We start from the raw sequence: 27,840 nt of genomic DNA on the forward strand, positions 1-27,840 counted from the left end.
TTAGTGGGCAACCACCACCAGGACCCTGTTGCTATGGGTCATGGGATCCCAGATCCACAGAATTGGCTGAGCTGGGAGGGACCCATCAGGATCCTGGAGTCCAACTGCTGGCCCTGCACAGGACACCCCAACAATGCCAGTCTGGGCCTGGCAGCGCTGTCCAAACGCTGCTGGAGCTCAGAGAGCCCTGGAGCTGGGAGCCTTCCCTGGGGAGCCTGGGCAGTGCCCCAGCAGCCTCTGAGCAAAAACCTTTTCCTGAGATCCAACCTCAGCCTGCCCCGACTCAGCTGCAGCCGTTCCCTCCAGTCCTGTCCCTGGGCACCAGAGGGAAGAGGTTCCCACAGCCCCAGCCAGGGACCTGCTCCCAAGGCTGCTGCCATGGCCACCAGGGCTGGGACCAGCTGGGATGTTTGGTTTCCATGGGCCAGAGTTTAGGAATGGGATTCCCCAATTTCCTGCTCCTGCTAAAACCATGCTGCCACTTGCTGCCCTCCCACCTCCCATGGAAATAACAAAAGGCAAAGATCCCAGGCTGCGATAAGAACAATTTATTGGAACAGCAACGAGATAAAGAACAAACAGGAACAGAAACAATACTGACAACAGAAGGGTTTTTAAAAAGGGAAAACTACAACACAACGGTATCTTCCTGGCCATAATTTTCTCCTGCCTGGTAAGGACACCCTTCTCCTCAGGGAGAGATAGAGAGAGAGAGTTCCTTTCCTGCCCCTGGCAATGACCTGAGGTCGGAGTGAATGTAATGACACAGCCCTGGCCAGACCCTCATGTTCTTCAGTGTCACATCATGTCATTGGCAGGGGCAGGAAAACAAACAGGTGTCTTCCCAGCATGGATCACAGTGAACACGTATCACCAGGGCCCTTCCAAACATGGTTCTCCCATGGGGGATGAAGTTGGAGCAGTGCACAAAGTTCTTCCTGCAGTTGCAGCATTTGCATGTCTTCCCTTACTGGTGACTGTGTTGGTGTCTGCTCAAATGAGAGCTCTGTCTGAAGCTCTTCCCACCCTGGGGACACTCATAGGGCCTCTCCCCAGTGTGGATGCGCCGGTGTCTGATGAGATTGGAGTTGCGGTTGAAGCCCTTCCCGCAGTCAGAGCAGCGGAAGGGCCTCTCATCTGTGTGAATCCGCTCATGCAGGAGGAGATTGGAGCTGGTCTGAAACCTCTTCTGACACTGGGGACACTCATAGGGCCTCTCCCCAGTGTGGATGCGTTGGTGCCTGACGAGTTCTGAGCTGTAGCTGAAGCCCTTCCCACACTCCCCACACTCACAGGGCCATTCCCCAGTGTGGATCATCTGGTGGCGGATGAGGGTGCTGCTCTGCCTGAAGCTCTTCCCACACTCCAAGCACTTCTGTGGTTTCTCCCCATGATGAAGCTGCTGCTGGACCACCAGCTCCGATCCCTGGCTGAAGCTCTGTCCACCTTCCTGGCACAGGGTGGGTCTTTCCTCCTCAGAGCACCCTGGGCTGGGTTTGCAGGCCCTCATCCTGTGGGATCTCTTGGGCTTTACCTCCCTGTTCGATTCCTGTGCCATGGAGTCCTTCAAAACTGCTTCTTCCACGAGGTTCTGCTGTGGAGATTTGTCCTCTCCGGTCTCCGTCCTCAGCTTCTTGTCTGGGGGACGAAGGACAAGGAGTGGATGGGCTTTGCCTCCATGCCAGAGAGAAAGGGAACGAGATACCTCCAGTGCATCCGCAGCAGGATGGCCAAGGCAGAGGGGTTGTCCTGCAGCTACGGGCCATGCAGAGCTGGGAGATGGAGCCAGAGAGAGAGAGAAAGAGGCACTGACTTCCTCCTCACCTACCTGGTGGTCCTGGGACATCTTCCTCTTCCTCGCAGCCTTCTTCTCCATCTGGCAGTGGTTTTGAGATGGGAAATTCTGGTTTGGGAGGAAAACAAGAGATGAGTGCATTGAGTTTTGTACAGGTTTGAGGGCAAACCAGGAGGGGAGTCTAAGCCAGAATTACAATTTAATAAGAAAATTAAGATCAAGGCAATGATACAGAAACACTGCCTTAAACTGACACAGTCAGGATATAACCTGGCACCCTGTTGGTCAGGGTGGTGGGAGTAGTCCCATTAAATGGTGGCTGCAGTCCTGTTGCAGTGATGATCGTGATTCTGTCAAAGCAGTGATCCTTAGAAGGGTCTGGTCTTCCTCTGAAGGTCCAGTAGTGGTGATGGAGCTCTTGTCCTCTGGGAATCCAGTAGCCAAGGTGCTCCTGGTGCTGTAAGTCTCAGCTTATATCCAGGTAGGAATGCTTGGCTCCTCCCCCTGGGCGGAGCATCCCACAATGGGATGATGTCATTTTACCGGTCCTGCAGGGACACTCAATGGCCCATTCACAGAAGAGACCCCCTGGAGGGTGTTATCAGGGCTGAGTCCTGGAAGAGATAAAGAACACTGCCCCGCCCATTTATAACAGTTTTTAAAGGTGGTGATGGAAAACATGCATTTGGTTACATCTTGCACTGCAACCTGAAACAGTGGGGTAATCCCTGCTCGGGGGGTGAACACCACCCCCCTTACCCAAACTGGCTCAGGTGTAAAACCCCCACCCCGGGAAGGCCTCACACACAGGGGACAATGTCACACTTGCCCCAACCCAGGGGAGGTCTCTGTCCCTGTCACTCTCTTGCCCTCCCCCTTTTTTCTCTTTTATTCCATCTCTCTCTACCTCACATTGACTGTTCAATAAAATCTATTTTGCATTTGGTCTCGTTAGCACCTTAATTGGGGCAGAGGAATCTCTAATAATTTTCTTAACCAGATTGTGTACAATATTTTGGCACAGTGAGTTCAGGCAGTGTTCTCTGACCTTGACAACAGCATGGTTCCCTCCTCTGTGGGAGGAGGGCTCTTTCTTTCCAGAGAACCTCTTGGAAACTTGGATGCAAATTCCTCTGAGCAACTTGTGGGAGAACTGATGAGGAAAATGGCTGTTGTGGGTGGCCAGTGTAAAGAAAATATATTGTTGTCCATCTTTGAAACGTTTGTTCAAATCACTGGAGGAATGTGAGCAAATGACACCAGTGAGGCTGACAAGGTTCATTCACCTCAACATGTGGAACACGATGCTGCTAGAAGTGCCCAGCTCAAGGAGCTAAATTCCCAAATAACTCCCAAATTCAGAGGCTTGGGGACTTTGCCAAATGTGAGAATCATTATTCTCTTCGAACCTGTCACACTCATGACAGCTCCACAGTGCTTTCCCTTCCTTTTAATAATCTGTATTGGGCCAAATTTCCACTTTTCTTTTTTGGGAAACTGCCAGCAGCTGAGCTGGGGCTGTACAGGAACTGATGAGACTTGGAATTGCCACAGAATTCCTTCTATTGTTGGTTTATTAATCTTTGGGATTTATTTGTTTTTTCCTCTCATGTGACTTGTGAGAAAATCAAATCTTCATCCAAGTGATTTATGCAGCGTTAAATTTAATTTCTGCCAAGTTTATTTTGTCCAGTGCCCAGGGGATGCTGAAGGGGTCTCTGCGCCTCTCACCCTGGGCCATGCTTGGGAGGGGCTTGGGAGGGTTGTCCCTGTCCCTGTCACCCCAGGCCATTCCCCAGTGGGTCTCCATTATTCTCAGCCCAGGAAGTGGGGTGCTCACCCCCATGCCAAGGGGTGCTTGGGGCAGTCTCTGTCCCTCTCAGCCCAGGGGATGCTCAGGGGTCTCTGTCCCCTTGCCCTGGTGGTTGCTCTGGTGTCTCTCCATCCTGCTGGCCTCAGGGAATGCCTGTGCAGGGTTAGGGACCAGGGGCTCTGTGTCCCTCTCACCGCTGAGGGTGCTTAAGGCTGGGGGGGTGCTCTGACCTTCTCATCCCTGGGGAGGCCGGGGATCCTCAGCAGCCATGACAGGAGGCACCACCAGAGACCCAGAGGGATGAGACTGGAAATGGGACACTCCTGGTGCCTTTTTTTTTTTTTTTTAAATCACTTCTGCTTTTTGAAGGTTTTTATGGACACCAGGTGACTTCTAGAGATGGACTTGGGCAGAGGACCTTCAGACACACTGTGCTCATCCCTGGTTTTTCCCCAAAGCAGGATTTCCCATTACCAAACCTTGGCCCAGTGGAGGAGAAGGCTGCAGGGAAGAGAAAGATGCCCCGAGACACTCAGGCAGGTGAGGAGGAAGTCAGGGCCCCTTTCCCCCTCTCTCCTGCTCCATCTCCCAGCCCAGCATGGCCCCTGGCTGCAGGACAACCCCACCGCCAATGCCGTCCTGCTGGGGATACACTGGGGAGATCTGCTGCCCCTTCCCTCTGGCACGGAGGCACATTCACAGGCTCTGGGGCAGGAGGAGGAACCGCAGGCAGTTTGGGGTGCGTGGCTCGGCTGCTCCCGGCGTGGTTCCCCCGAGCCCCCGGCGCAGCTCCACCAAGGCACTGGCCAGAGGTTCTTTAACAGAAATGCTGGTAAATTGACCATCTGGAATGACACTAAATACAATTTCAAGAAGCTGCTGGTTTGCTGGGCAGATTGCCACATTCCACATTGTTGTTTCTTTTAGTAAAACTGCACTTTAAAAGGTCTTAGTAAATTTATGCTTGCATAAAATTTGTGGCTACCATGGGCTTCTCTAAAAACTAAATTACATGAAATCGTGACACACTCATTACATCCTTTTAATCCCTCCAGTAAATCCAGTAAATCTATCATGCTGTTATTTCAATCCCAGATTGTTCAACTTTTCAGTGCCTTTTTTCCATTAATAGCATCAGAATAAGTTAAATTTTGTTATATGTATAACTTTTAAGGATATTAATTTTTGATTCTGTAATGTTTAATTTAATCCAAATTCCGGGTTGATAACACTAAGCAAAGTTAAGATTCATTATTGTCAGATTTGAGCAATGTTAAGTTAAATTCCAAAATTTGAAATCCTGTTCTTCTGGATTGAGAGATAATGTGTGTATTGTATTTACCATCTGTCAGAGGTAGGGCAGTTATTTTCTGTTAATTGGGCAGTTTTCTTTATCTCTTCAACAAATCAATCCTCCCTCCAGGGAGATATCTTTTGTTAATGGGCCATTGAGTGTCACTGCAGGACTGATAAAAATTACATAATCCCACTGTGAGGTGCTCTGCCCAGAGGGAGGAGCCACGCATCCCAGACATGGTGAGGCTGGGGGTGAGGAGCAGCTTGTCCAAACAGGGTCAGCCCTCAAGGGGCTCATTCTTCTACATACCCAGACCTCCTAAGGAGACATTCAGCATCAAGATCTGCTGGGGAATGCTTCTATCAGCTCTTCTCTGAACTGGAACATAAAAAAATACTTGATTAAAGAAAAAAAAATTAATGAGGTGCACTTTGAAATCTTTCATCCATAAAGGAACTCTACACTGACTCCAATCAGCTGCACAAGCCATGGACACATGAAGAGCACTGAAGAAAGAGCCCTCAAGAGCTTTCTGTGTTTTGACGATCCCCATGGTGGATTTGGGGCTGGGTCCAGGAGCCTCAGGCACTGAGAGAAGGATGAAGAAGCTGCTCAAGGAGTCAGCAGCAAAACTCCAAGTGCCTTGGAGCATGGCTGGGCCCCAGTGAGGGCAGGGAGTGCCAAAGGCTCCCCAGGGACTGGTGAGAGCAGATCCTTGAGGCCAGGAGTGCAGGGAGCCCAAGGCTCTGGGCAGGGAACTGCAATGCTGAGCAAGGCCTGGGCTGGCTGGGGGAAGCAGAAAGGCCAAGCCCTGAGCCCAGCCTGGGCCAGCAGGGCCTGTCCCTCACGGGTGGCTCGGGGCTCTCTGTGGGGCAGGGGGATGTGAGGGGCAGCAAGGACAAATGCCATCAACCTGCAGCCCCTGCCAGCCTGGCCAGGGAGGCCGAGGCAGAGCCAAAGTGCAGCTCCTGCCAGGAAAGTTCCTGCTGTGGGGCCTCCAGAGGCACTGCCCGAGCCCAGGGCACAAAGGCCTGGGTGCCTGTGGCCCTGCCAGCCCTGCCCAGCCCTCGGCCATCTGTCCTGCAGGCTGTGCCCCCTGTGCGTGCTGCTCCTGTGCCCTGGCCGGCTGCACTCGCCCCTCTCGCTGTGCCCCAGCATTTCTCACCCAGCGTTTCTGTGCCCTCCCTGGGCTCCCTGCACCCAGCACTGCCGGCTCCTGGCACACAGAGCCGGCCATGGCCCAGCCTCATGCTGCCACACCTTGAGCACCACAATTCCACCCTGGCAGGGACTTTGCTTTCTCCTCAGCTCCAGCCTGAACCTTCCAAGCTGCACTTTGGGGATGTTTCCTGCAATTCCCACTCCCAAGGAAAGCTCTGTCTCCTGCTGCTCACAAATAGAGAAGGGCTGGTGATAAAACTGCTGGTCAGAGGCTGTTTAGGGCACAGTCACCATGAAATTATTGACTTTTTAAATATTCTGTAAAAGAAGGAGGGGCATCAATAAATCTTCTACACTGGACTTTTGAGGGCAGACTTTGGCCTGTTGAGGATGCAGATTTGGGGAATACCAAATCATGTACTGATTCTTTTAAGGGAAACAGCCCTTAAAAACAACGAGTTCCAGGAAGGATGGAAACACTTCAAAAAAGAAATCTTGCAGGGGCAAGAGTAGGCTGCCCCCTTTGTGCAGAAAGATGACCCAGAGGGGGAAATGACTGGCCTGGCTGGGCATGGAGCTTTTCAAGGAAAAGCGGGATTAAAAAGGGATTAAAAAGGATATTTCAAGGGATTAAAAAGAGGGTGCAGCACCTTTGGACATAGAGGCAGGTAAATGAAGAAATGTTTAAGGATGTTGTTAGGTCATGCAGAAAGAAAATTAGAGAGGTAAAAGCTCAGTTAGGACTTAACTTGGATACTTCTGTGAAGGTTAATTATTATGTTTTTATAGGTACGTTAATGTCAAAAGGAGGGGTAAGGACAACCTGCATTTCTTACTGTGAGGGATATGATTACCAAAGATGAAGAATGGGCTGAGGTACTTCACCCCTTCTTTGCCTCAGTTTTCAACAATAAGACAGGCCATCCTCAGGACAAGTGTTCTCCTGAGCTGGTAGATGGGCACAGGCAGCAGAACAGCCCCCTGGAATCCAGGAGGAAGCAGCTGGAGACCTGCTGAGCCACTCAGGTGTTCACAGGTGTCTCTGGGATCAGAGGGGATCCATCCTAGAGGGATGATGGAGCTGGTGGATGATCTCCCCAAGCTGCTCTCCATCATTTACCATCAGTCCTGGATCAGCAGGGAGGCCCCAGAGGAGTGGAGGTGCCAATGTGAGCCCATCCCCAAGAAGGGCTGGAAGGAGGATCTGGGGAACTCCAGGCCTGTCAGCCTGACCTGGGTGCCTGGCAAGGTTATGGAACAGATCACCTTGAGAGCCATCACAGGGCACCTACAGGATGGCCGAGGCATCAGAGCCAGCCAGTGTGGATTTCAGTATCTGCACTGATGATCTGCGTGAAGGGATTGAGTCCAGCATCAGCAAATTTGCAGATGACACCAAGCTGGGTGTGAGTGTGGATCTGCTGCAGGGCAGGAGGGCTCTGCAGAGACCTGGACAGGCTGGATCCAGGGGCCAAATCCAACAAGGTGAGGTTGAACAAGTCCCAGTGCTGGGTCCTGCACTTTGGCTACAACAACCCCTGCAGCACTACAGGCTGAAGACAGAGTGGCTGGACAGCAGCCAGGCAGAAAAGGACCTGCAGGGACTGATGGACAGCAGGCTGGACATGAGGCAGCAGTGTGCCCAGGTGGGCAAGAAGGCCAATGGGTCCTGGCCTGGATCAGGAATGGTGTGGCCAGCAGGAGCAGGGCAGTGATTCTTCTCCAGTGCTGGGCACTGGTGAGGCCACACCTCGAGTGCTGTGTCCAGTTTTGGACCCCCAATTTAGGAAGGACATGGAGGGGCTGGAGCGTGTCCAGAGAAGGGCAACAAGGCTGGTAAGGGGTCTGGAAGAGAAGTTTGGTTGAAAGCGCATGAGGGAGCAGTGGTTAAGCTAACTGGACGATGCTCTGGGTAGACAAGGTAGTGTTAGGGTGCAGGTTGGACTTGGTGATCTCAAATGTTTGTCACAATAAACCGGAGTGGTTTCCCTGGTGTCCCCCAGTCCTTGCTGGCCCCAGGGGCTGATGGCATTTGTGCTCCCTCAGGTTCATGTCCCCACAAGCAACAGCATGGAGGTGCTCCTGCCTGCTCTGTGCAATGCAAACAGGGGCTCCTGAGCCAGTGCTGCCGTGGCTGTGCCTGCAAGGATGCGGCACCTCTGTGAGCTGGGGGAGAGGCCAGGGCTGCAGAGGGGGGATGTTGTTGGCAGCTCCATGAGGACGCTCTGGGACGCTGCCCTGGGCTGTGCAGCGCACTGGGGATGGATCAGCCCCTGCTCTGCTGCTCCTTCCCGTCTCCCCCAGGGCCCTTGCAGAGCCCCAGCCATGCTGTTTGCCCCTAGCCTGCCCACGGCCAGCCTGGGGCTGCTCACCCTGGGGCTTTTCTGTGCTGAGCATTGGCCTGGCTGTGTTCTTGAGAGAGCCTGGGCAAGGAGCCTGCAGCCCCCAGGGCCTGGCCTGAGGCGTCAGCGCTGCCCCAGCAGTGCCCATGGCCTGTCCCTGCTGCAGCCCCGGCACTGCCACCCCCAGGACTGTGCCCGACCCCGAGAGCACTCAGGCCCTGCAGCAACACCAGGGCCACCAGGGCAGCGGGGCAGGGCCACGGCAGCAGCACTGGCAACACCAAGTGCTGCTGCTGCTGCTGGGCACAGCTGCTGGGCCAGCACTGATCTGCCCCAGCTCTGCACATAGACATTGCTGCTGCAGCTCCAGAGATGGCAAGAATAGAGGGATCTCTGGAGAAAACTCTGCTGGGAGATCCTTTAGTTCTTTTAAAGTCACTGAGAACACTGCTCCTCATTGTCACAGTCTGTGGCCACAGGGAAGGTGGAGAGAAACAAAGTCAGAAATGGCAGAAACAATCATCTAGCTTTAGGGAGAATATTAAAAAAAAAAAAAAAAAAAAGACAGGGAAATCAAAGAACCAAACCAACAGAACTATCAAAAATTAATTTTGTTACAAGTGATTTGCAGAAATTGGCAATCAGTTTAATGCTTCCTAAGATGTCCAGTCATCAGTCTCCACACTGCAGCCTTGAGCTCCTGGTTCCTCAGGCTGTAGACGAGGGGATTCAGGGCTGGAGGCACCACCGAATACAGAACTGACACTGCCAGATCCAGGCATGGGGAGGAAATGGAGGAGGGTTTCAGGTAGGCAAGTACTGCAGTGCTGAGAAATGCATTTCTCCTGCATTTTCCCTTTACAGATTCTTTCAGTCATCTCCTGAGAGGTACAGTTTATTCTGGTGCTTTTAATGAACTGATTGTACTCTTGATTTAGATGGAGACTGTGGAATTGTTTTCAGATGTAGAAGTATCTGGACTGAAGACAGAAACAAACTCCCTGTCAGCCCATTCTCACCTTCTAGATCATTTTCAAGATGTCCTTGGGGGTGTTGGAATGATGATCACACAGCTCTCCACTTCTGGCTGCAGGCTCTGCAGATTGTTTCTCTGCATTCAGTCAGGCTTGCATTCCCTAAGAGTTCTTGGTAGCCTGTCATGTTTTCTTAGGGTAGAACAGTAACAATGAAAACCTTACCAATGGCACAACTGCCCAGCCCACAAGGAAAAGAAAAGAACAAGCTGTCAAATTCTTCAAATATTTGTCCTGCTTTGCTGCAAGTGTTGTGCTGCACACACAGTGTGGAAAGCTGCAGTTGGTGGCACACCTTGTGACAGAAGCTGCACCTTGTTCTTCAGGAAAGGTTCTTGGAAAAAGCAAACAGGACTGAGGAGAAGATTCTGGAAAAACTGAAAGAGCTTTTAAGAAATTAAATGAAAATTGAAACAATTCAAGACGTTTTTCTCGATTTATTTTTATGCTCCCCCTTTCCATCTTGCACTAGTTGTCCATCCCATTAATTCCAAACAGATCTCACCGCTAAGATCCACGAGTTGGCAAGTTTTAGACATTTTAAGATACCATGACCTGCACACAGTTTGACTTCCCCTGTTTTTCTTGGAAAGCAATGTTGGAGAGGTAAGTGCAGTGTTTGTGTCAGGTACAAATTCTGCATTCAGGGAACACGCTCTGAGAGTGTTTGACCCTCAGCAGGGACAATGCACAGCAGGGACCGAGGGGATTCCTGAGCCACTGTGCAGGAGTCCAGACTCTGGCTGAACTCGGCAAATTTCCCGTGTTTGGACAGGCTCAGGGGCTGCCCTCGGGGAACGTGGGGCTCGGGGCGGGGGCGAGCGGGCAACAGACAAACGGACACGGGGACAAACGGCCCCGGAGCTTCAGTTGCAGCAGCGGCAGCAGCAGCGGCAGCAGCAGCAGCGGCAGCGACAGACAAAACTTTAGATTCTCTTCTCCTCTCCCTCTCCCGCTGTCCCGCACCTCTCCCGCTCTCCCTTTCCCGGTCTCCCCTCCTCTCCCCGCCTCCCTCTCCCCGTGCCCGGCCGGGCCATGCCCCCGGCCCGCCCCCGGCCCCGGGCGGGGCTGCCCCGTGCCCGCCCCCGGCCGTCCCACCGAGGTCTGGTCCCAGCCCGGCTCTGGCCGTGCTGGCGGTGGCGCTGCTGGGCGGGGATCAGTGCCTGGGGCGGCATCGCCGGCTTTTGGCTCCGCCTGGCCCGGCCCCGGCCCCGGCCCCGGCCCCGGCCCCGGCTCCTCCCGGGGCCCGCGGAGGACACACGCGACCCCGCCGCTCCCACTGCCTCCGCTGCGGCTTGCCCGGCCCGAGCTCCGCCGCTCGGCAGCGCGGCCCCCGGCCCCGCGGCTCCCGGGTCGCGTTGCAAAGAGCGAACGCCGGGGGATGGCCGGGCCGGGGCGGGTGAGGGGCGCTCGGGGGCCGTTGCTGGCCCCGGGCCGAGCGCTGACAGCCGCGTCCCGCCCGCAGGGAAGGCGCAGGAGGCCCTGCAGGAGCGCTACCGCCTGGGTTCCCTGCTGGGGTGCGGCGGATTCGGCAGCGTCTTCGCAGCAACGCGGCTCTCGGAAGGCGCCCCGGTGAGCGGCGGGGCCTGCGGCGGGCGGAGGAGGAGGGGGCGCAGGAAGAGGAGGATGGGGCTGGGCAGGGCGGGCGTTGAGCTGAGCCCGCTGCTCCCCTTGGCTTGCAGGTCGCCATCAAAAGGGTGCCACGGAACCGCATCTGGCATTGGAGCGAGCTGGTGAGTGAGCCGGGACAGCGGGAGAAGCCGGGCCGTGCCGGGCGGGGATGAGCCGAGCCCCGGCAGGGTGGGAGCCGCCAGGACATCCCGAGGGGGAGCGGGCGTGGGGCCAGCGCACGGCGCAGAGCATCCCGGGCTGGCTGAGGGGTTGCCCAGCCCTGGCCCAACATCGGCCCCACTGACGGCATCGTGCTCCTCCCGCAGCCTGATGGCACCAGCGCTCCCCTGGAGATCGTGCTGCAGGACAAGGTGTCCAGTGGCTTCCCCGGTGTCATCCAGCTGCTGGAGTGGCTTGAGCTGCCCAGCGACATTGTGATGGTGCTGGAGCGGCCAGAGCAGTCTCAGGACCTCCTGCATTTCATTCAAGCACGGGGGTTCCTGCGCGAGGAGGTGGCGCGGCAGCTGTTCCGGCAGGTGCTGGAGGCTGTGCGGCACTGCACCAGCTGCGGGGTCCTGCACCATGACATCAAACCAGAGAACATCCTGGTTGACCTGGCCATCGGGGAAAGCCAAATTGATTGACTTTGGCTGTGGCACCTACCTGCAAGAGACAGCCTACATTCGCTTTGCAGGTGAGTCTACACAGGGGTGTGCTCCTGGTTCTGGTATCTCATGGCCCAGCATCTCAGGGCCCAAGCTGGGTGTGGCAGCAGGGATTCTCCCTTTTGCTGCCCTTCATGGCCCTGAGATTTCAGCTGAGTTGGGTTTGAGCAGGGCTGGGTGGGGAGCCAGCTTCCAGTCCTGCTGGCAGCCTTTGCCCACCACTGTGCCCAGGACTGGGGCTGGGCTGGTGCAGCCAGCCTGACAAAAACAGCCGTGGGTGGGGGTAGCAGAGAGGGAGGTTGGAACCTGTGTCCCAGCCGGTTTGTGTGCAGGCAAGAGGAAGGGCTTGGACTGCTCCACTTGCCCTGTTTGTCTTGCCTTTATAATATGTTTGGGGCAATGCAGGCAGGGAGAATGAGGGCATGGTTTTTCCCCAGCACGCAGTGGGTATTTCCTTTGCGTGTCATGGTCAGGCCTAGCCAGGGCTTCCACTGTCCCCTTCCCACACCAGTGGCTTCTTTTGCAATCCCAAGTTTGTGCACCAGTCCCAGATGCTGGTGAGAGGACAGTGGTCACCCTGTGTGCCACTGCTGCAGCCCCCGCTCGCCCAGGGATGCTGGGGCCAGGCTCTGGGAGCAGCAGCATCCCCCTGATGAACTCCATCTGTATTCCACAGGAACACCATCCTACAGCCCCCCGGAATGGACCCGCTTTGGCTGGTACCATGGCGAGCCAGCTACCATCTGGTCCCTGGGCATCCTGCTGCACGAGATGGTCTGTGGGAAGATGCCTTTCAGGAGGGGCTGGAACTTCAGCTGGGGCCAGCTCTCACTGCCACAACGGCTCTCTCCAGGTGAATCCTCTTCTCTGGGCACGGGGGGAATACCAGTGCTGGGAGACAGCAGCGGGCTCAAGAGCATCCCGCTCTGGCAGCTGCTGAGGAGGTGGCACACGTCCTGCTCTCCCCCAAAACCAAGAATTGATGGGAAAGTTCAGGCCCAGCTCTGAGCGCATCCAGCATGGCCTGGGCATGGGAATAGTGGGGCAAAGCAGACAGGAGCCTTCTCCAGCTGACAGGCAGTTTCTGGTTTCTCTCCCCAGAGTGCCAAAATCTGATTGGGTGGTGTTTATCCATGCACCCCTTGGCCAGACCCTCATTAGAAGAGGTGTTCTGTCATCCTTGGATGCAGGATATTGATCTGCCCTAGAAGAAGGGAGAGAGCCACAGGCACACTGTGCTGCAGGGCCCTGGTAAGTTACAGCTGCACACATGCCTTGGCAATGAGAAGCAAAGAAAGCCAGCCCGTGTCACTGCACCAGGGTCATGGGATGGGAACATGCAGCCCTTGTGCTGGAGCTGAGCTGCTCTGCCCAGCCCTGGTGGCTGCCATCCAAGCAGGTTTTGCTTGTCCTGGTTCCCTGACAGCTGGGGCCCTGGGCAGAGCCCTGACAGCCTGGTCTGAGCCCAGGGAAGGAGAAGGAGCCCCCAGAGAAGCTGTACCGGGTGGGGCGGGCTGCTGCTGCAGGAGACAGCGAGGATGACATCAAGGATGACATGAAGGATGATAACCTCTTCCTCAACCTGGCCACCAGCAGTTGAAGGTGATGCACTTTGGCACCTTCTTCAAAGCCAAACTCCACAGGGAATTTGCAGATGAGTCCACACCTGGGGAAATGCTCCCAGATTTGGGCATTGCCCAGCCTGTCTGGGAAGCAAAGGTCCCCCCCTTTGCGGGGGCAGATGCAGCTGATCCTTCAGTCGGCTGCCCAGCTGCTTTTGGCAGGGCTGGGGGCATGGGCTGGGGTGGGTATGAAATGGGAGTGGGCTCCTGGCCCTGCCAACAGCCCCCAGCACCCACCGTGCCCCAGGCTGGGGCTGGGGCTGGGGCTGGGGCAGCCAGCCCAACACAAACAAACCCCCGTGGTGGGAGCAGAGGTGGGACTCCCAAATCTGTGCAGGGGCTGCTTTGCTGTGCAGGCAAGGAAGGGCTTGGGCAGCTCCACTGCCCTTGTTTGCTTTGGGATCACGGTTATTGTGGGGGGCAGTGCAGGGGGAAGGGAGAAAACCTGGGCTTTGCTCACACATGGCTGGGTTTTTCCCTGGCATGCAGGGCTTGGGCCTTCCTCAATCCCCTCACAGACATATGATTTTTACCTTTGTTCTTTTTTTCCCTTTTTGTCTGTAATCTATTTTCAACAATTTGTTGTTTGTTTTTCTAGAGGAAGCATTCTGGTTGGTCCAGTCTGGATCAGGAAGTTCTTGGGAGCAGCTGCGGCGTGGATGGGCCATGCCCTTGGAGCAGGCTGAGGACATCGTTTGGGACCAGCTTTTTTTCCAGCCATGGATGGCATGAGGTGGGTCCCCGTCTGCTTGGCAGGGTGGGATCAGAGCTTTTGGGAGATGGCAGCGAGCACAGGAGCATCCTGCTCTGGGCAGCTGCTGAGCAGGTGGATGTGCCATGGCTGGCTGCAGGCTGGGCACATGTCCTGCCCTCCTGCCCTGCTCCCAAAGGCAGCACTGATGGGCAGCTCTGGGCACAGCTCTGGGCACAGCCAGCATGGCCTGGGCACTGCGGGCAGCTGGGACAAGGGACAGGAGCTTTCAGCTGACGGGCAGTTTCTGCTTTCTCTCCTTGCAGCCGGGCTCTGCGGATGCTGAGGCTGCTCTGGGCTCTGCCAGGGCTCTGCTGGAGCTCAGCACGGGGCCGGAATCAGCCAAAGAAGAAATGGTGTCACCTGCAGCACAGGCTTGCTTGAGCATTTTGACAACGCAGCTCAAGTTTGCAGAGTGTACACCTCCAGAGGAAAACAAGACATCCCCCAAAAATTACAATTGTTCAATATCTTCTGAAATCAAATCAATCTGGGATGACTCCAAATGACATTTTTCACCATGCTCAAGATGTAGCTCAGCCCTTCTCTGAACAGTTCTCTCCCCCACCTGCCTTTTACTTCTCAACTGCTCCCTTTTTTCCCCCAGTGAATTCCCAGCCCGTTGCAGTCTCCATCACTCTGTTGCCTTCCTTGATGCCCCTGACCACAAGGAAGGCTGAGCCCCAGGTTTAGGGACTCATGCTGTCACTGGCTGAGGAGCAGCAATGTCTCAGAGGTCCAGTGGCATTTTAGTGTCATTCAGAGCCACTCTCCAGCCCTCAGCTCTCCTAACTGCTGAGTTCCCACTCCCTTTTCCTGGTCCTTGCAGCAGGATGAGCTCTGTGAATCCCTTTGAGCCTCCCCACACTTCCCAACCTATGCACCCACCTCAGTGAGGCTGAAGCTGAAGCTTCTCTGTCTCCTCTGGCACTCCAGTCCAGTCCCCTGTGTGGGCAGCCCCAGCCCCAGAGCACAGCACACAGCAGTGCAGTCCAGGCTGGAGCAGCTGCCCTGCACCCCTGGCTTGGCTGTTTGTGGCAGCTGAATGCTCCCTGTTTCCAGCTGTCCCTGCAGGATGGCCCCAGGGCAGAGCCCAGCCGGGCTCCCACTGCAGCCCCTGGAGCTTGGGGCAGACAGTGCTCCCAGAGCTGAGGTTCATGGGGAGCACCCGGAGCTGTGCCTCGCACTCAGTGTTGGCAAGTGTTGTGTTCTCATCTCCTGCAGCCTGAGGGCAAAACAACCTGTGCTGCCAGGCCAGCACTGCCACTCTGGACAGGGACAAGGCTGAAGAGCATTCCCATTCCAGAGGAGCTGGTACTGAGCCTTGGCAGGGCCCGGCCCAGCTTTGCTTGGGGCAGAGGGAGAACAAGGGGCAGCTCCCTCCCAGCCCAGCCCAGGGACCCCTCCAGCCCTGGGGCTTGGGGCACTGTCAGCACCTGCTGCTCCAGCCACCGCTCCTGCTGGCCCTGACAGCAACACCCAAACTGGGGCTGATCCCGAGGGAGCAGCAGCAGGGCCTGGATCTGATCCCTGACTCTGGGGCAGGGCTGGACAAATGACCCCACAGCAGCAGCAGCAGTGCATGGAGCTGACTTTCAGCACAGCCCCTGCCACTCTTCCCTCCTGTCTGCAGCGGTGTCACAGCAGCCTGAGGCACCTGGGAGCCCCCAGTGCCAGCAGGGACTTGAGATGGCAGCCCTGGGCTCCTAGAGGTTGTGCAAGGAACAGAGCTGGGGACTCCCTGTCCATGAGGAGCTTCCAGATGGAAAAGGCTGCTGTGACCAGGCAGCTCCAAGGCCACAGCAAGGAGGGTCTCAACCACTGGATCTGTGCCAGTCCCACAGTCCTGGGCAGCAGCCACTGAGCCCTGGGGGAACAGAGGGCACAGCAAGAGGGACAAAGCCAGGCAAGGTCAGAGACTGGAGAGAGCCAGAGCTGGGAGCAGGAACAGCTGCTCCATTGCACTCTTGGAGAAAGCTCCTGGCTGGTTCAAAGTGCTGAAAGGCATGAAGGACAGAGAGGAGGCCATACCAAACAATGCTCCTGTTTCCATACCCTCCCCTCTCTCTGTCCCAGAAGGAATTGGATGGACTGTGTTCTTCTCTCTGAGTTGTCTCGTTCAGCATGAGCAGCTTAGCACCAGCAGCTGAAGGAGCTGAAGCCTCAGGCCACAAGAGCTGAGGCCTCAGGCCACAAGAGCTGAGCAAGAGGAGACTTTCTGAGCAAATGAGTGCTACTAACATGGACCTAGCTGAATTCAGCAGATAGAATCATGGAATCACAGAATCCTTTCTGTTGGAAAAGACCTCTGAGCTCACCCAGTCGAGCTGGTCACACAGCAGTGCCAAACCCAGCACTAAACCACGTCCCTGAGGTGCCAAGGCCTGGACAACAGCCCTGAGTGAGGCCTGAACAGCAGGCCCTGAGCCAAAGGTGGCCTCTGGATGAACCTTCCAACCAAAGGTTATCTTTGTATCTGCTCATTAATGAAATATGCATGGTCATTAGCACTGTGATAGATGTAGCCACTCATTAGTGAAACGTGTATTGACCTTTCTGTATTTAGAAGCCAGACAAGGCCATGAAATCTGACATCTGGCCTTGTTTGGGCTGAAGGATCAAAGTCACCTCCCTTGGCTCCTCCTGGGGCCCTGGCCAGGCTTTGGGAGGGACCCAAGAGGAGGATGAAACCAGATGTTCCTGCACTAGAAGTGCTGTCAGTTTGTTCATTCAGCACTGTCAGAGCTGGGCCCTCTCACAGCGAGGTTGGAGCCTCACCTGTGGCTGGAGGCAGCTGCAGGAATTCCCAGTGTCCAGGAGTGGCTCTGCAGCCCTTGGCTGGGACAGCTTCCCCCAGCTGCTGTGTGGATCTGGGGGATGGTGAAGCCTGAGGGGAACTGGTGCTGGATCTTTCTTAATTACTGCTGCAGTCTTTGGTGGTGATGGTTGGGTGCACTGCTGAGCTGCTCCTTTTGTGATCCTTTGCTGCTTTGAGCTGCAGTAAATGACACTGATTCCTTCAGCTGCAGTCTGTGTCTTTGGTGCTGACCCTGCCCACTGGTAAAACAAAACTGGCAGAGTCTGGCCAGATCACAGCAAAATGTCTCTTGTTAAATGTAAATGTGAGGAGTCAGTGCCATCAGAAATTCCCAGATAGGAAGCCCTTCCCTGGAGTTGGCTGGCTCTGGAGTGGGCTGAGGTCGCAGCACCGTGTGAGCAGTGGGGCAGTTGTTTAAAATAAGCTGAACCCCTGGATGTCTTAAAATGTATCCAAAAATTGCATACTGAAAAGGAAAAGAACTTGTGGGTTTGGGCAGACAAAGATGAATTTGTTAACAGTACATTGGAAACAGCACCTTCAGAAGGAACAGTTATTGTTGGAATGCTCCCACATGGAGCAACAGAAGGATTTAATCTTGAGCTCCGATGCATTTGTGCAAGTGAAATATTAATATGATAAATAACTATGTACATATTTATAGTATAATAAGACCTTAATATATATATATAGATATATATCTATTTTATATGTATGTCTATACCTATCTAGCTATATCTATATTTCTATATCAATATCTATATCTATGTATAAAATAGTAATAATGTGAAATAGTGCTGACAATACTAATTTGGTAGCTTTGGCTGCTCAAGGATGTAACATTAAACACTCTACAGAAAAGGATTGGCCAGGACCCTAATGTCAGAGGTAAACTTTGTGAGATTGTATACAATGAAAAAAGGAGGAGGGGATAAAATTGTCTATTTTTACAGGGTTTGCTGATACTGTGATGCAGAGTGCTTTGTCTGTTACTGTGAAAAATACCGTGATTAAGACTGCAGGGTTTTTCATGTACCAGACTATCCTCAAGCTGCAGGATTTGTTGAACAGGTGAAGGGGTTGTTAAAAGAGCAGTTGAGCAAATGAGGAGATGGGAACCTGTCCCCATGGAGAACCCATCTCACAGATGTGTTCCATACCCTTAACAATGGCCCACTGGGGAAATGCAAACCTCTGGCTGTGCACAGCTGCACCCAATTTGCACCTACAATCATGGGCAGTGAGACTTGGACTGCCTGGGAAATTGTTGTGGGTGTGATGGCCCCTGGAAGGGCCAGCCCAGAGGCTGCAGGGCTGGACCTTCATGCATTGGAATTAATTAGGATAAATCCAAAGCAAATGAAAGCTATCAATAGTGAGACAGGAATTCAGATTCCTCCAGGACACTTTGGTTTGGTAACTGCTCGCTTGGAGCTTGGCCTTGCAAAATGTTCATGTCATGGCAGGAGGAAAGGAGGAATTGATGCAGAATATAAAGGAAAAATTACAGTAATTCTGTTAAACAATTGTCAATAAGATTGGATTATTCAACCTCATGACAGGGTGGCACAATTATTGATATTGGAATTTTAAGCACAATTGTGAAAAAAGGAGATCCACCTCCAGTCATTACCATTTGTGGAGATAAAGGGTTTGGATCCAGCAGTCCTAATAATGGAGCCAGATTGTGTGCCCAGAGGCCAAAAGGCCCTCCTGAGGCAGCTGAAGGAACAGCTCTAAGAAAGATAATACTGAATCCTGAAACCTGGGCAGGAACAAAGGGAATATGTCCCTGCAGCCAAGTATTCTGTGTGAGAACAAGTAAGTATTACAGGATACTGTTTTACCCATCCTGCCAGACCAAATCTCCCTGTTTGCCCCAATGGCCCCTTTGGAAAATGCTCTGATCCACAGGGCTCCCTGTGAAGGCTGCTGTGACACCGAGGGACTTGCACACAAATTCCATCCAGGAGCCTGGGTGCCCTCAGGGACTGGGACCCGGTCCCCTTCCAGCCAAACGGGAAAGGGCCCCACCAAGCCTTGTTAGCCACAGACAACATGGTAAAGCTGAACAGCAAAGGACTTGGGGGCGTTATTCTGGAGTTAAAAAGGCTCCAGCTCCATGGACAACAGAATTATTGTTCCTAACTCAAATGAGCAAATGAGATTGAGAAAAAAGAATGAAGAACAGTGTCACTAAAATACTATTGATGTCTGGAGGTTGTACCTTGATAATCAGCCAGAATCTTTGTTTGCCACAAACACCACCAGTGTTTCACCAAGGGATTAGTCATCAAAATTTAATGATTAGTTCTGAAAATTTCAAGATCAGGGTAGCCAAATTACTCCATGTCACTAATTTCTGTGTTTGTTCTCAGCTGAAGCTGGGAGGAATGGGGTTCCCTTGGAGGGCCCACCCTGTGGGCTGGCCAGAACTCAGTCCATGGGCTCTGACTCATAACTGTCAGTGAACGGACAGTTCAAGAAAACACAGGAATACAATGGTCCGTTTGACAGGACTCACTAAGATTTCCCTTCAGGAGAACCGAAGCCTGTTCTAGTTACAGAGGCCACAGTGTGAGGGGATTTCTGTGCTTTACCATCACTCCCAATGTCAGTAGAGCTTGGGCTGCTGGAGCTGGTCGGTGTCAGTGTTACACCACTCCTGGCTGCAGGGCCACCATTTAGGGTCCTTCAACAACAACCACAAGGAAGACCTGGAGCCTAGAGAACATTTTCCTCCCAAGGAGTGCCTTGGGTTTCAGAAAGCAAAAGATTCTGGTTCGTCCTGTGCCCCATGTGTGCTGCCCCGTCCTGTGGAGTACACTGGATGGATTATTAGAAGAAGTAGCACATAATGCTGTTAAAATGTCCAATAAGCACATCCTATGGGCTCCAACAAACACAAATGGGGACTCCACAGAACCGCATGGCCTTGGATTATCTGCTTGCTGGCCAAGGAGGAGCCTGGGCTGTCATGGGACAGGAATGTTGCACTGCTGTCAGTGATGGGTTTGAAGGCCAACAGTCAGCAATCACCTTGAGAGAAGGAGCAGGAGAAGAGTGGCAGAAAGAAGAAAATTCTTCTTGGTGGGATTGGCTTCATGGCTACCAAAGGAGGCTGCTGTGAAATGCATTTGTGGCAGTGTCTGTCATCATTGCAGTGTGTGCACTTGGTGTGCACTCTAACATTCTATGTTCGAGTTGTTGTGACACTTTGTGATGGGAAGTGGAATATTGAGACTTGTCTTAAAAGAGACAGTCTCAAGAAAAGAGAGGCATTTGATAAAGAAGAGAGAATATTAGCAACTCTTTAGGCATGTTTGAAAAGGAATGTGAATAGCTCTGAGTAATGAAATTTAACAGCACTTAATTGAAGCACAAGGGGAGATGCGTTTATGCCTAATACCTAAATCTAAACTGTGTTATTGAAAGAATGGTTATGAAGGTTGTAGTTCATTGTAGCTCTCAGGGCCCATCCAAGTAGCAAGGCCTGAACAGGCTGGGATCAAGGCCTGAATAGGCCCGGAGGCAGAGTTCATCTCTAGATGAACCTTCCAACCAAATGTTATATTAGTATCCACTCCCTAACAAAGCATTATTAACAACATGATCAGTGGATGTGTTCCTTGATAAGACATGGATTTCTCTTTCTGTATTCAGAAACCAGACAAGGCCCCATCTGGCCTTGTTTGGGAGTGAAGGATCAAAGTCAACTCCCTTGATTCCTCCTTGAGCCCTGGCCAGGCTTTGGGAGAAACCAAACAGGAGAAGGAAACCAGATGTTCTCACACTAGCAGTGATGTCAGCTTGTTTGTTTGACAGTGTAAAAGCTGTGTCCTTTCACAGCGGGCTTGGAGGCTCCTTGCCTGCAAAGGTGGAGGCACCTGCAGGAATTCCCAGTGTCTGGGAGTGGCTCTGCAGTCCTTGTCTGCCCCAGCTGATGTGTGGATCTGGGTGATGGTAAAGTCTGAGGGTAACTGGTGATGGATCTTTATTTAATCACTACAGGCAATCTATGTTGGTAATGACTGGTGTGCACTGGATTGCTGAACTTCTTTTGTAATTCTTTGCTCACGATTATGTCCTTTGCTGAGATTATCCTTTTGTAATTCTTTGCAGCTGTGAATTATATAAATTACAGGATTCCTTAAGTTGGTGTCTGTGTCTTTGGTACTGACCCTGCCCAGTGGTGAAATAGGGCCCCCTCTTGCCTAAGAGTTACCTGGGAAGGCAAAACCCCTCACTTCAACATTCCCCCCTTCCGCCTTGTTCCCCGCACTTCATACACTGAGGATGATGTCCTGTGGTCTGGGGTATCCCCGGGATCAGTTGGGGTCACCTGTCCTGGCTGTGTCCCCTGCCAAGCTCCCCACAGCCCCAGCCCCTGCCCAGGGTGGCTGGAGGAGGGGCAGGACAGGCCTTGGCTCTGTTGCAGCTCAGCAAGAACAAAACCATCTCTGCGTGCTCAGCCCTGTGCTCAGCACCCGGCCCAGCCGTGTCTCAGTGCCAGTGTCTGTGCCCTCAGTCCCTGACAGGGCTTTCCATGGACGCTGCCAGGACAGGTGACCCAGGTGTCACCCCCAGTGAGGGCTGCCATGGAAACAGTGCCAGCACTGCCCCTTTCTGTCTGGCTGAGCTGGCCTTTGGCCCTGGCAGTGCCCTTTGCTGCTGGTTCCTGGTGCCTGAGCACACAGCGCGGCACAGGGCAGGTGGCCATGGCACAAGCCCCCAGCCAGGGATCCCCTCTGGCTCTGGGCAGTGACACCAGCCCTGAGCAAGGGGCTGGCGCACTGGGGTCGGTGCAGTGTCCATCCAACAGTGTCTTGTAATGGCCCAGTGCAGACTGGGATGATGATCCACCCTCACAGCTGGCCCAGAGCAGGTCTGCAGTGCCCTTCCCCACAGCCTGTCTGCACAGAAGCACTTGCTGGGTGCTCTGCATTTCCCTTCCCTCACTCTTGGGTCCCTCCCACACCTCCCAACTCGGAGCTTTCAGCTGCAAGGAGTTCAAAGCTGGCCTGTCCGTCAGGAATTGGTCTAATTCTGCCCTGAGCAAACTCTGGATTTGTGTTTATTGCAGAACTTCCTGTGTGTCTAAAACATTCCTTGCAGGGTTCTGCCTTAGGGAAGGGGAACCTCCTTGGTGGCAGCTTGGGCTTGGCACCCACTTGAGGAGGATGTCTGTTTTCAATGGGGAAACTCAGGAGTTTTAGATTGGTTCAAAATACAAAAGAAGATGACCCCTCTTTGGCTGTGTACAGCCAGTTCTCTGAGCAAAGCAGGTCCCTGGTGACTGAAGAGAGACAAAATGGGCTTGGGGAATGTGGAGCAAGGTTGTCCACACTGGGTCAGAGCTCAAGGCACAGCTTCTCTGAGCAGGCCAGAGCTCCTTAGGAGAGTCCCTGCTGGATCAATATCAGTCACTGAATGCTGCAATCACCTCTTGTGTAATAAGAACAGCCATAAAAGACACCCTTTAAAATAGGAAGACATACTTGCTAGAAGCTCTTTGAAATATTTCTCCATAACTGAAAAAGTAAACCCTCCTAATGAACTGCACTAGAGCAGAGGTACATCAAGGCAGAGCCATGGTTTGTCAGGACTTGCTTGATGCTAACAAGCCCCATGGTGCATTTGGAGCTGAGCCCTGGAACCTCAGGACCTGAGAGGAGATTGTACAAACCTGTCCAGGAGTCAAAGTCAGAAGAAAACCCCAAAGTGTGTCTCAAGGCATGAATGGGTCCCACTGAGTTCCATCCCAACACAGGCTCCTCATGGACTCCTTGGAGGAGAGAATTGGGAGCCAGGATGGCACAAAAACTTCTCAAAGACTCAGTGTGAAAAGGAAAATCCAAAGTACTTTAAAAACCTTGAATACCTCAAAGTATTAATGAGCCCCACTGAGTGTCAGTACAAAGCTCTCAAGGGACTCGTTAAAGCAGATAATTGGGGCCATGATTGCACAAACCTCTCACAGAGTCTGTATCAAAAGGGAAACACCAAGTACCTTAAAATAACTGAAGTACCTTGAAGTATTAATGACCCCCACTGAGTGTTGTTACTGACAAAGCCTCTCCAGGGACTAATTACAGCAGATAATTGGAGGCCATGATTGCACAAAACTCTCAGAGAGTCCAAGGCAAAAGCCAAACCCAAAGTCCTTTGAAAAACCTGCAGTTGCTGGGAGCATTCAGGAGCCCCCAGGGCCATTGCTGAGCAAGGCTCCCCAGGGACTCCTTCCAGCAGATCCCTGAGGCCACTGGGATGTGGGCTAGGGGGGGATGCTGAGGGCAGGACAAGGGGCTGACAGTGCCCAGCCTGGCTGGGGCTGTGCCAGGAGGCCCCAGGGCCTCAGGACAAGGTGTCTCCTCCCAGCCCTTGCTGGCACAGACCCTGCTGCTGTGCCCCAGGCCACCAAGACTTGGCTTCTCTTTGTCCCCACCTGTCATCACTGCCTCCAGTTCTCTGCTCTGCCTGGGGCCTGGGGACACTTTCTCAGTCGTGTCCCTCAGTGGGACCCATTAAAAGTCCAAGAAACTTTGGAGTTGGATTCTGACTTGGAGTTCTGGAGAGGTTTCTTCAGCTGCCTCTCAGGGACTGATGTTCAGGGCCTGAGCACAAAGCCCCAGAGGGTCATTAAAGTCCTGCTGCTGTGTCTGTGCTGCTGAGCTGGGCTGGGCTCCTGGCACAGAGGCAGCTCCTGGTAAGCAAGAAGAGCTTCAAAAGCACATTTCTCTTGATGAGCAGCTCTTGTGGCAGCCCAGCAGGGCTGGGGCACTGCCTGCAGCCAGCCCGGGCACAGCCCAGAGGCACAGAGAGCTTCAATCAGTCAGGGCTGGGAAGGTGCTGGGAAGTGCCTGGGGCAGAATCACTGCCAGCCCTTGGCACAGGAACCTCTGGCTGCAGGACAATGCAGCTGCAGCTCCTGGAGTGATCTCCTCAAGCTGGAACATCCCAATGCCTACGGACCCTGTGAGTACATTCTCTGATTCTCTCTTGTGCAGAGCAGCCAGGGGTGCCCAGGGCTGTCCTGCAGAGCAGGCTCCTGCAGCCCAGGGCACTGTGCTGGGGCAGGGACTCTGCTGCCTGCCAGGGACAGCTCTCAGCTGGCCGGGGGAGCTGATCCCAGCGCTGGGGAGAAGCTGTGGAGGGAAGGAGCCACCCTGAGCAGGGCAGGTGCTGCTGCTGAGAGGGGCTGGGTGGGGCAGGGCTGCTCCCAGCTCCAGAGCAGCCTGGGCACAGCTCCGGGGGACACTGCCCAAGGAAGGTAAGCCTGGCATTGCTGGAAAGATCAGGAGCTTTCCTTTTCCTGCTTGGAGAAGGATGGGAAAGTTGGGGTAAGGACAAAAAGATTTTTTATTTTGATACATTTTCATATATTCATAGCTCTGAAAATTACTATTATATAGTTTTAAAATTATAATCCTTACATCACTCTATTGAACTCTTTATTAAGTCAATTAAACAATTATTACATACTTCTTTAACTATAATCCATAATTATCTCTAGTACATTTCCTTACCTTTCTCCTTGAATTTAGAACAATAGGATGAATGTATAAATACATTCCTGATACTGTATAGTCTTATTATCAGGAAGAGGCCCTACTAGAAGAACATTTTGTTTTTTGACCAGAATGTGAGCAGTCACAACAAAAAGTGATGGCAAAGAAGCCCTTGGACCTACTCCTATGAGTTGGGCAGCTATGTGTAACTGGGGAAACAGAATCTCCTATTGGATGTTTCTGTTAAATATCCTAATTAATCCACCTTAATGAATTGTTGAAATCAGTTGTGCCCAATTCCCACTTGGACACCTGGAATCTTCCAATAAATGTCTTTTCTTTTTACTTTACTGTTCTAACACCTTTGCAAGAGTTTTATTCTTTTTTTATTAGAGACAACAGACGGATGAGAGAAGCAGAACAGGAACTGTAATCCCAGAATCACAAAACATTCTGAGTTGAAAGAGACACACAGAATCATGAAAGTAATGTTTGAACATTTACAGAGACTCCAGAACTGTAACTTTGGGTGGTCAGTCTCTCTGCTGGGAGCCTCCCAAAGGGCCCTCAGCCCTGGACAGCAGCAGCATCACCTCTGCAGGGCCCAGCAGGGCTCTCCTGAGCTGCCCTTGCCCACCTGCACACACAGCCTGCCCCAGCCAGGGCCCGGCACAGAGGCAGGTTTCTGTAGGGCCGGGGCCAGGGCACACAGGGTGGGATGGGCTCTGTGAGCGCTGGCAGGGACAAGGCTCCTCTCAGGAGGGAATGTCCAGGCCCAGGGAGATGCTCAGGCAAGGAGAGGGGGCTGAAGAGAGCAGTGCTGGGGCAGGAGGGCACTGTTGGTGTGTGGGAGGTGCGGACACAGCTGGGCACGGGAACACTGTCCTGAGTGCCCGCCTGTCTCAGCCCTGCCCTCTCAGGCACAGCACCACAACATCTTCTATTGTTTCTGCCCTGCCCTGATATTGTCACTGTTATCTGCTGCTCTCAGGGAGGCTCTGGCATTTGCAGCAGCTGAGTCAGGCACTGCCCTTGGCATTCCTGCCAGGCAGGGGTGTCCACGGGAATGGGGTGTCCAAACTTCCATGGGACCTGTGGGGCTGTGGGCAAAGCAGTCCATGGGAAAGGGGAATGAGCTGAGCCCCCTCCCTGAGATCCCATCATGGGCACAGCCGGGGATCTCCTTGCTGTGCCCTTCCAAGCTCTGAGCTGCCCTCCTGGGTGCAAATCTGTGCCAGAGCCTCTGGCAGTTCCCTGAATGTCCCATGGGGAAGGGCAGAGCTGCCACATCTGAGGAAATGCTGCTGGGTTTGCCAAGGGAGCCGTGAGTGTCCTTGGCACAAGGGAGTGCTGAGACCTTGCCCAGAGCCCTTTAGAGAGGGTGAGACATTCAGGGATCCCTCTGCTCTGGGCAGGCTTTGGTTTATGCCAGGGTGACCCAGGAGTGTGACTGTGCTCTCATTGCAGCCAAAGGTGCAAAGCCAGGGCAGTTGGGAACAAACCCATCCAGCTCCTCACCTTCCATCTGCCACAGGGAATCCTTTGCCTCTCCCATCTCTCAGTGGCAAACTCTGAGTGCAGAAGGAATGCTGGGGATTTCTGACCTCAGAGAGCCAGCAATGAAGTTCTAAAACAATTCCAAAAAACAACTCCTGACATTCTTTAGAAGTGTGAGTGCAGATGGTACCAATTCTTTCTCCATTAAGTGATTCCCCTGACAAATCCTGAATATCCAGCCTTGTCCCTCTGCCCCATTGCCACAAACCCAGGGCAGCAGGGCAGGGATGGCTCCTCAAGAGCCCCCATGCACAGGCCTGGCTGCTCCTGGCACACTCAGCCAGCACAACTGGAGCTCAGGCAGGGACCTGGGTGAAGGTTTTCCCAGAGCAGGAACAAGGGTGAGCGAGTACCACTGGAACAGTCTGCAGGGAATGGCCCAGGTTTGGCTCAAAGCAGCCTCTCCTGACTTGTCACTGTCCTTTCTCCATGAACAGGTTCCCATGTGCAGCCCCTGCAAATTTCCAACAGCAGCTCCATCAGCCACTTCCTCCTGCTGGCATTGGCAGACACGCGGCAGCTGCAGCTCCTGCACTTCTGCCTCTTGCTGGGCATCTCCCTGGCTGCCCTCCTGGCCAACGGCCTCATCATCAGCGCCGTAGCCTGCGGCCACCACCTGCACACGCCCATGTTCTTCTTCCTGCTCAACCTGGCCCTCAGTGACCTGGGCTCCATCTGCACCACTGTCCCCAAAGCCATGCACAATTCTCTCTGGGACACCACAACCATCTCCTACACAGGATGTGCTGCTCAGCTCTTTTTTTTGTATTTCTTCCTGTCAGCAGAGTATTCCCTCCTGACCATCATGTGCTACGACCGCTACGTGTCCATCTGCAAACCCCTGCACTACGGGACCCTCCTGGGCAGCAGAGCTTGTGCCCACATGGCAGCAGCTGCCTGGGCCAGTGCCTTTCTCTATTCACTGCTGCACACAGCCAATACATTTTCCCTGCCCCTGTGCCATGGCAATGCTCTGGGCCAGTTCTTCTGTGAAATCCCCCAGATCCTCAAGCTCTCCTGCTCCAAATCCTACCTCAGGGAACTTGGGCTCATTGCAATTAGTGCCTGTTTGGTATCTGGCTGTTTTGTGTTCATTGTTTTCTCCTATGTGCAGATCTTCAGGGCTGTGCTGAGGATCCCCTCTGAGCAGGGACGGCACAAAGCCTTTTCCACCTGCCTCCCTCACCTGGCTGTGGTCTCTCTGTTTGTCAGCACTGTTATCTTTGCTCACCTGAAGCCCCCCTCCATCTCGTCCCCATCCCTGGATCTCTCAGTCTCTGTTCTGTACTTGGTGGTGTCTCCAGCCCTCAACCCCCTCATCTACAGCCTGAGGAACCAGGAGATCAAGGATGCCCTGAGGAAAATGATGACTGTATCTTTTCAGAAACATTAAACTTTTCTTCTCCAGAACCTTCAGAATGTAATTCTTGACAATCTTGGCCTTTTTTTCCTATTTGTCCATTTTGTCACTGGGAATTTTTCCTATTATTTTTCTGGTGTTATAATGTTTTTATAAGATACTGCAGTACTACTCTGAGTATTTCTACATGATATTCTCTTTTTTAACACAAAGGCTTTTAGGTGGCTTGTTCCTTGTGCATGTGAATAAAAAGAAGTGGCTATCCTGAGCTGTGTGTCCAAGGCATTTCCTCAGCCCTTCTCTGGCTCTGCAGGGGCAGTGCCTGTGAGCAGAGGTGGAGGGAAGGGGCTCCCAGCACAGCAGCACGGCCAGGGACAATGGCCTTGCCTCTCCCCACATCTGCTCCTCCCAGCTCCACACTCCCCTTCCCAGCCCTGCTGTGGGTGCAAGGCCGGAGTGCTCTGGCAGCTTGGTCACTGTCCTGCTGCGTGTCTGTGCTGTGCCCT

General features: G+C 53.4%; 1 protein-coding gene across 1 annotated transcript; it reads left to right on the forward strand.

Moving 5' to 3' along the window:
- Nucleotides 1-7,361: 7,361 nt before the first annotated feature.
- Nucleotides 7,362-27,552, forward strand: LOC135306057 (olfactory receptor 14C36-like). The gene is made up of 5 exons (XM_064429617.1): nt 7,362-7,472; nt 11,125-11,175; nt 11,380-11,493; nt 11,651-11,747; nt 26,412-27,552. The coding sequence occupies exons 1-5, from the start codon at nt 7,362-7,364 to the stop codon at nt 27,365-27,367; spliced, it is 1,329 nt and encodes a 442-aa protein (XP_064285687.1). The 3' UTR covers nt 27,368-27,552.
- The last annotated feature ends 288 nt before the right edge of the window (nt 27,553-27,840 follow it).

Source organism: Passer domesticus, chromosome 8 (genome assembly GCF_036417665.1).
Source record: "Passer domesticus isolate bPasDom1 chromosome 8, bPasDom1.hap1, whole genome shotgun sequence".
Lineage (NCBI taxonomy): Eukaryota > Metazoa > Chordata > Aves > Passeriformes > Passeridae > Passer > Passer domesticus.

Bases quoted from the DNA above. Each gene is read 5' to 3' on its own strand.
- LOC135306057 (XM_064429617.1), top strand. From the start codon at position 7,362: ATGGCCGAGGCATCAGAGCCAGCCAGTGTGGATTTCAGTATCTGCACT. The intron at 11,176-11,379 runs GTGAGTGAGCCG...CTCCTCCCGCAG, and splicing joins TCTGGCATTGGAGCGAGCTG to CCTGATGGCACCAGCGCTCC. The intron at 11,494-11,650 runs GTGCTGGAGCGG...ACATCAAACCAG, and splicing joins TGCCCAGCGACATTGTGATG to AGAACATCCTGGTTGACCTG.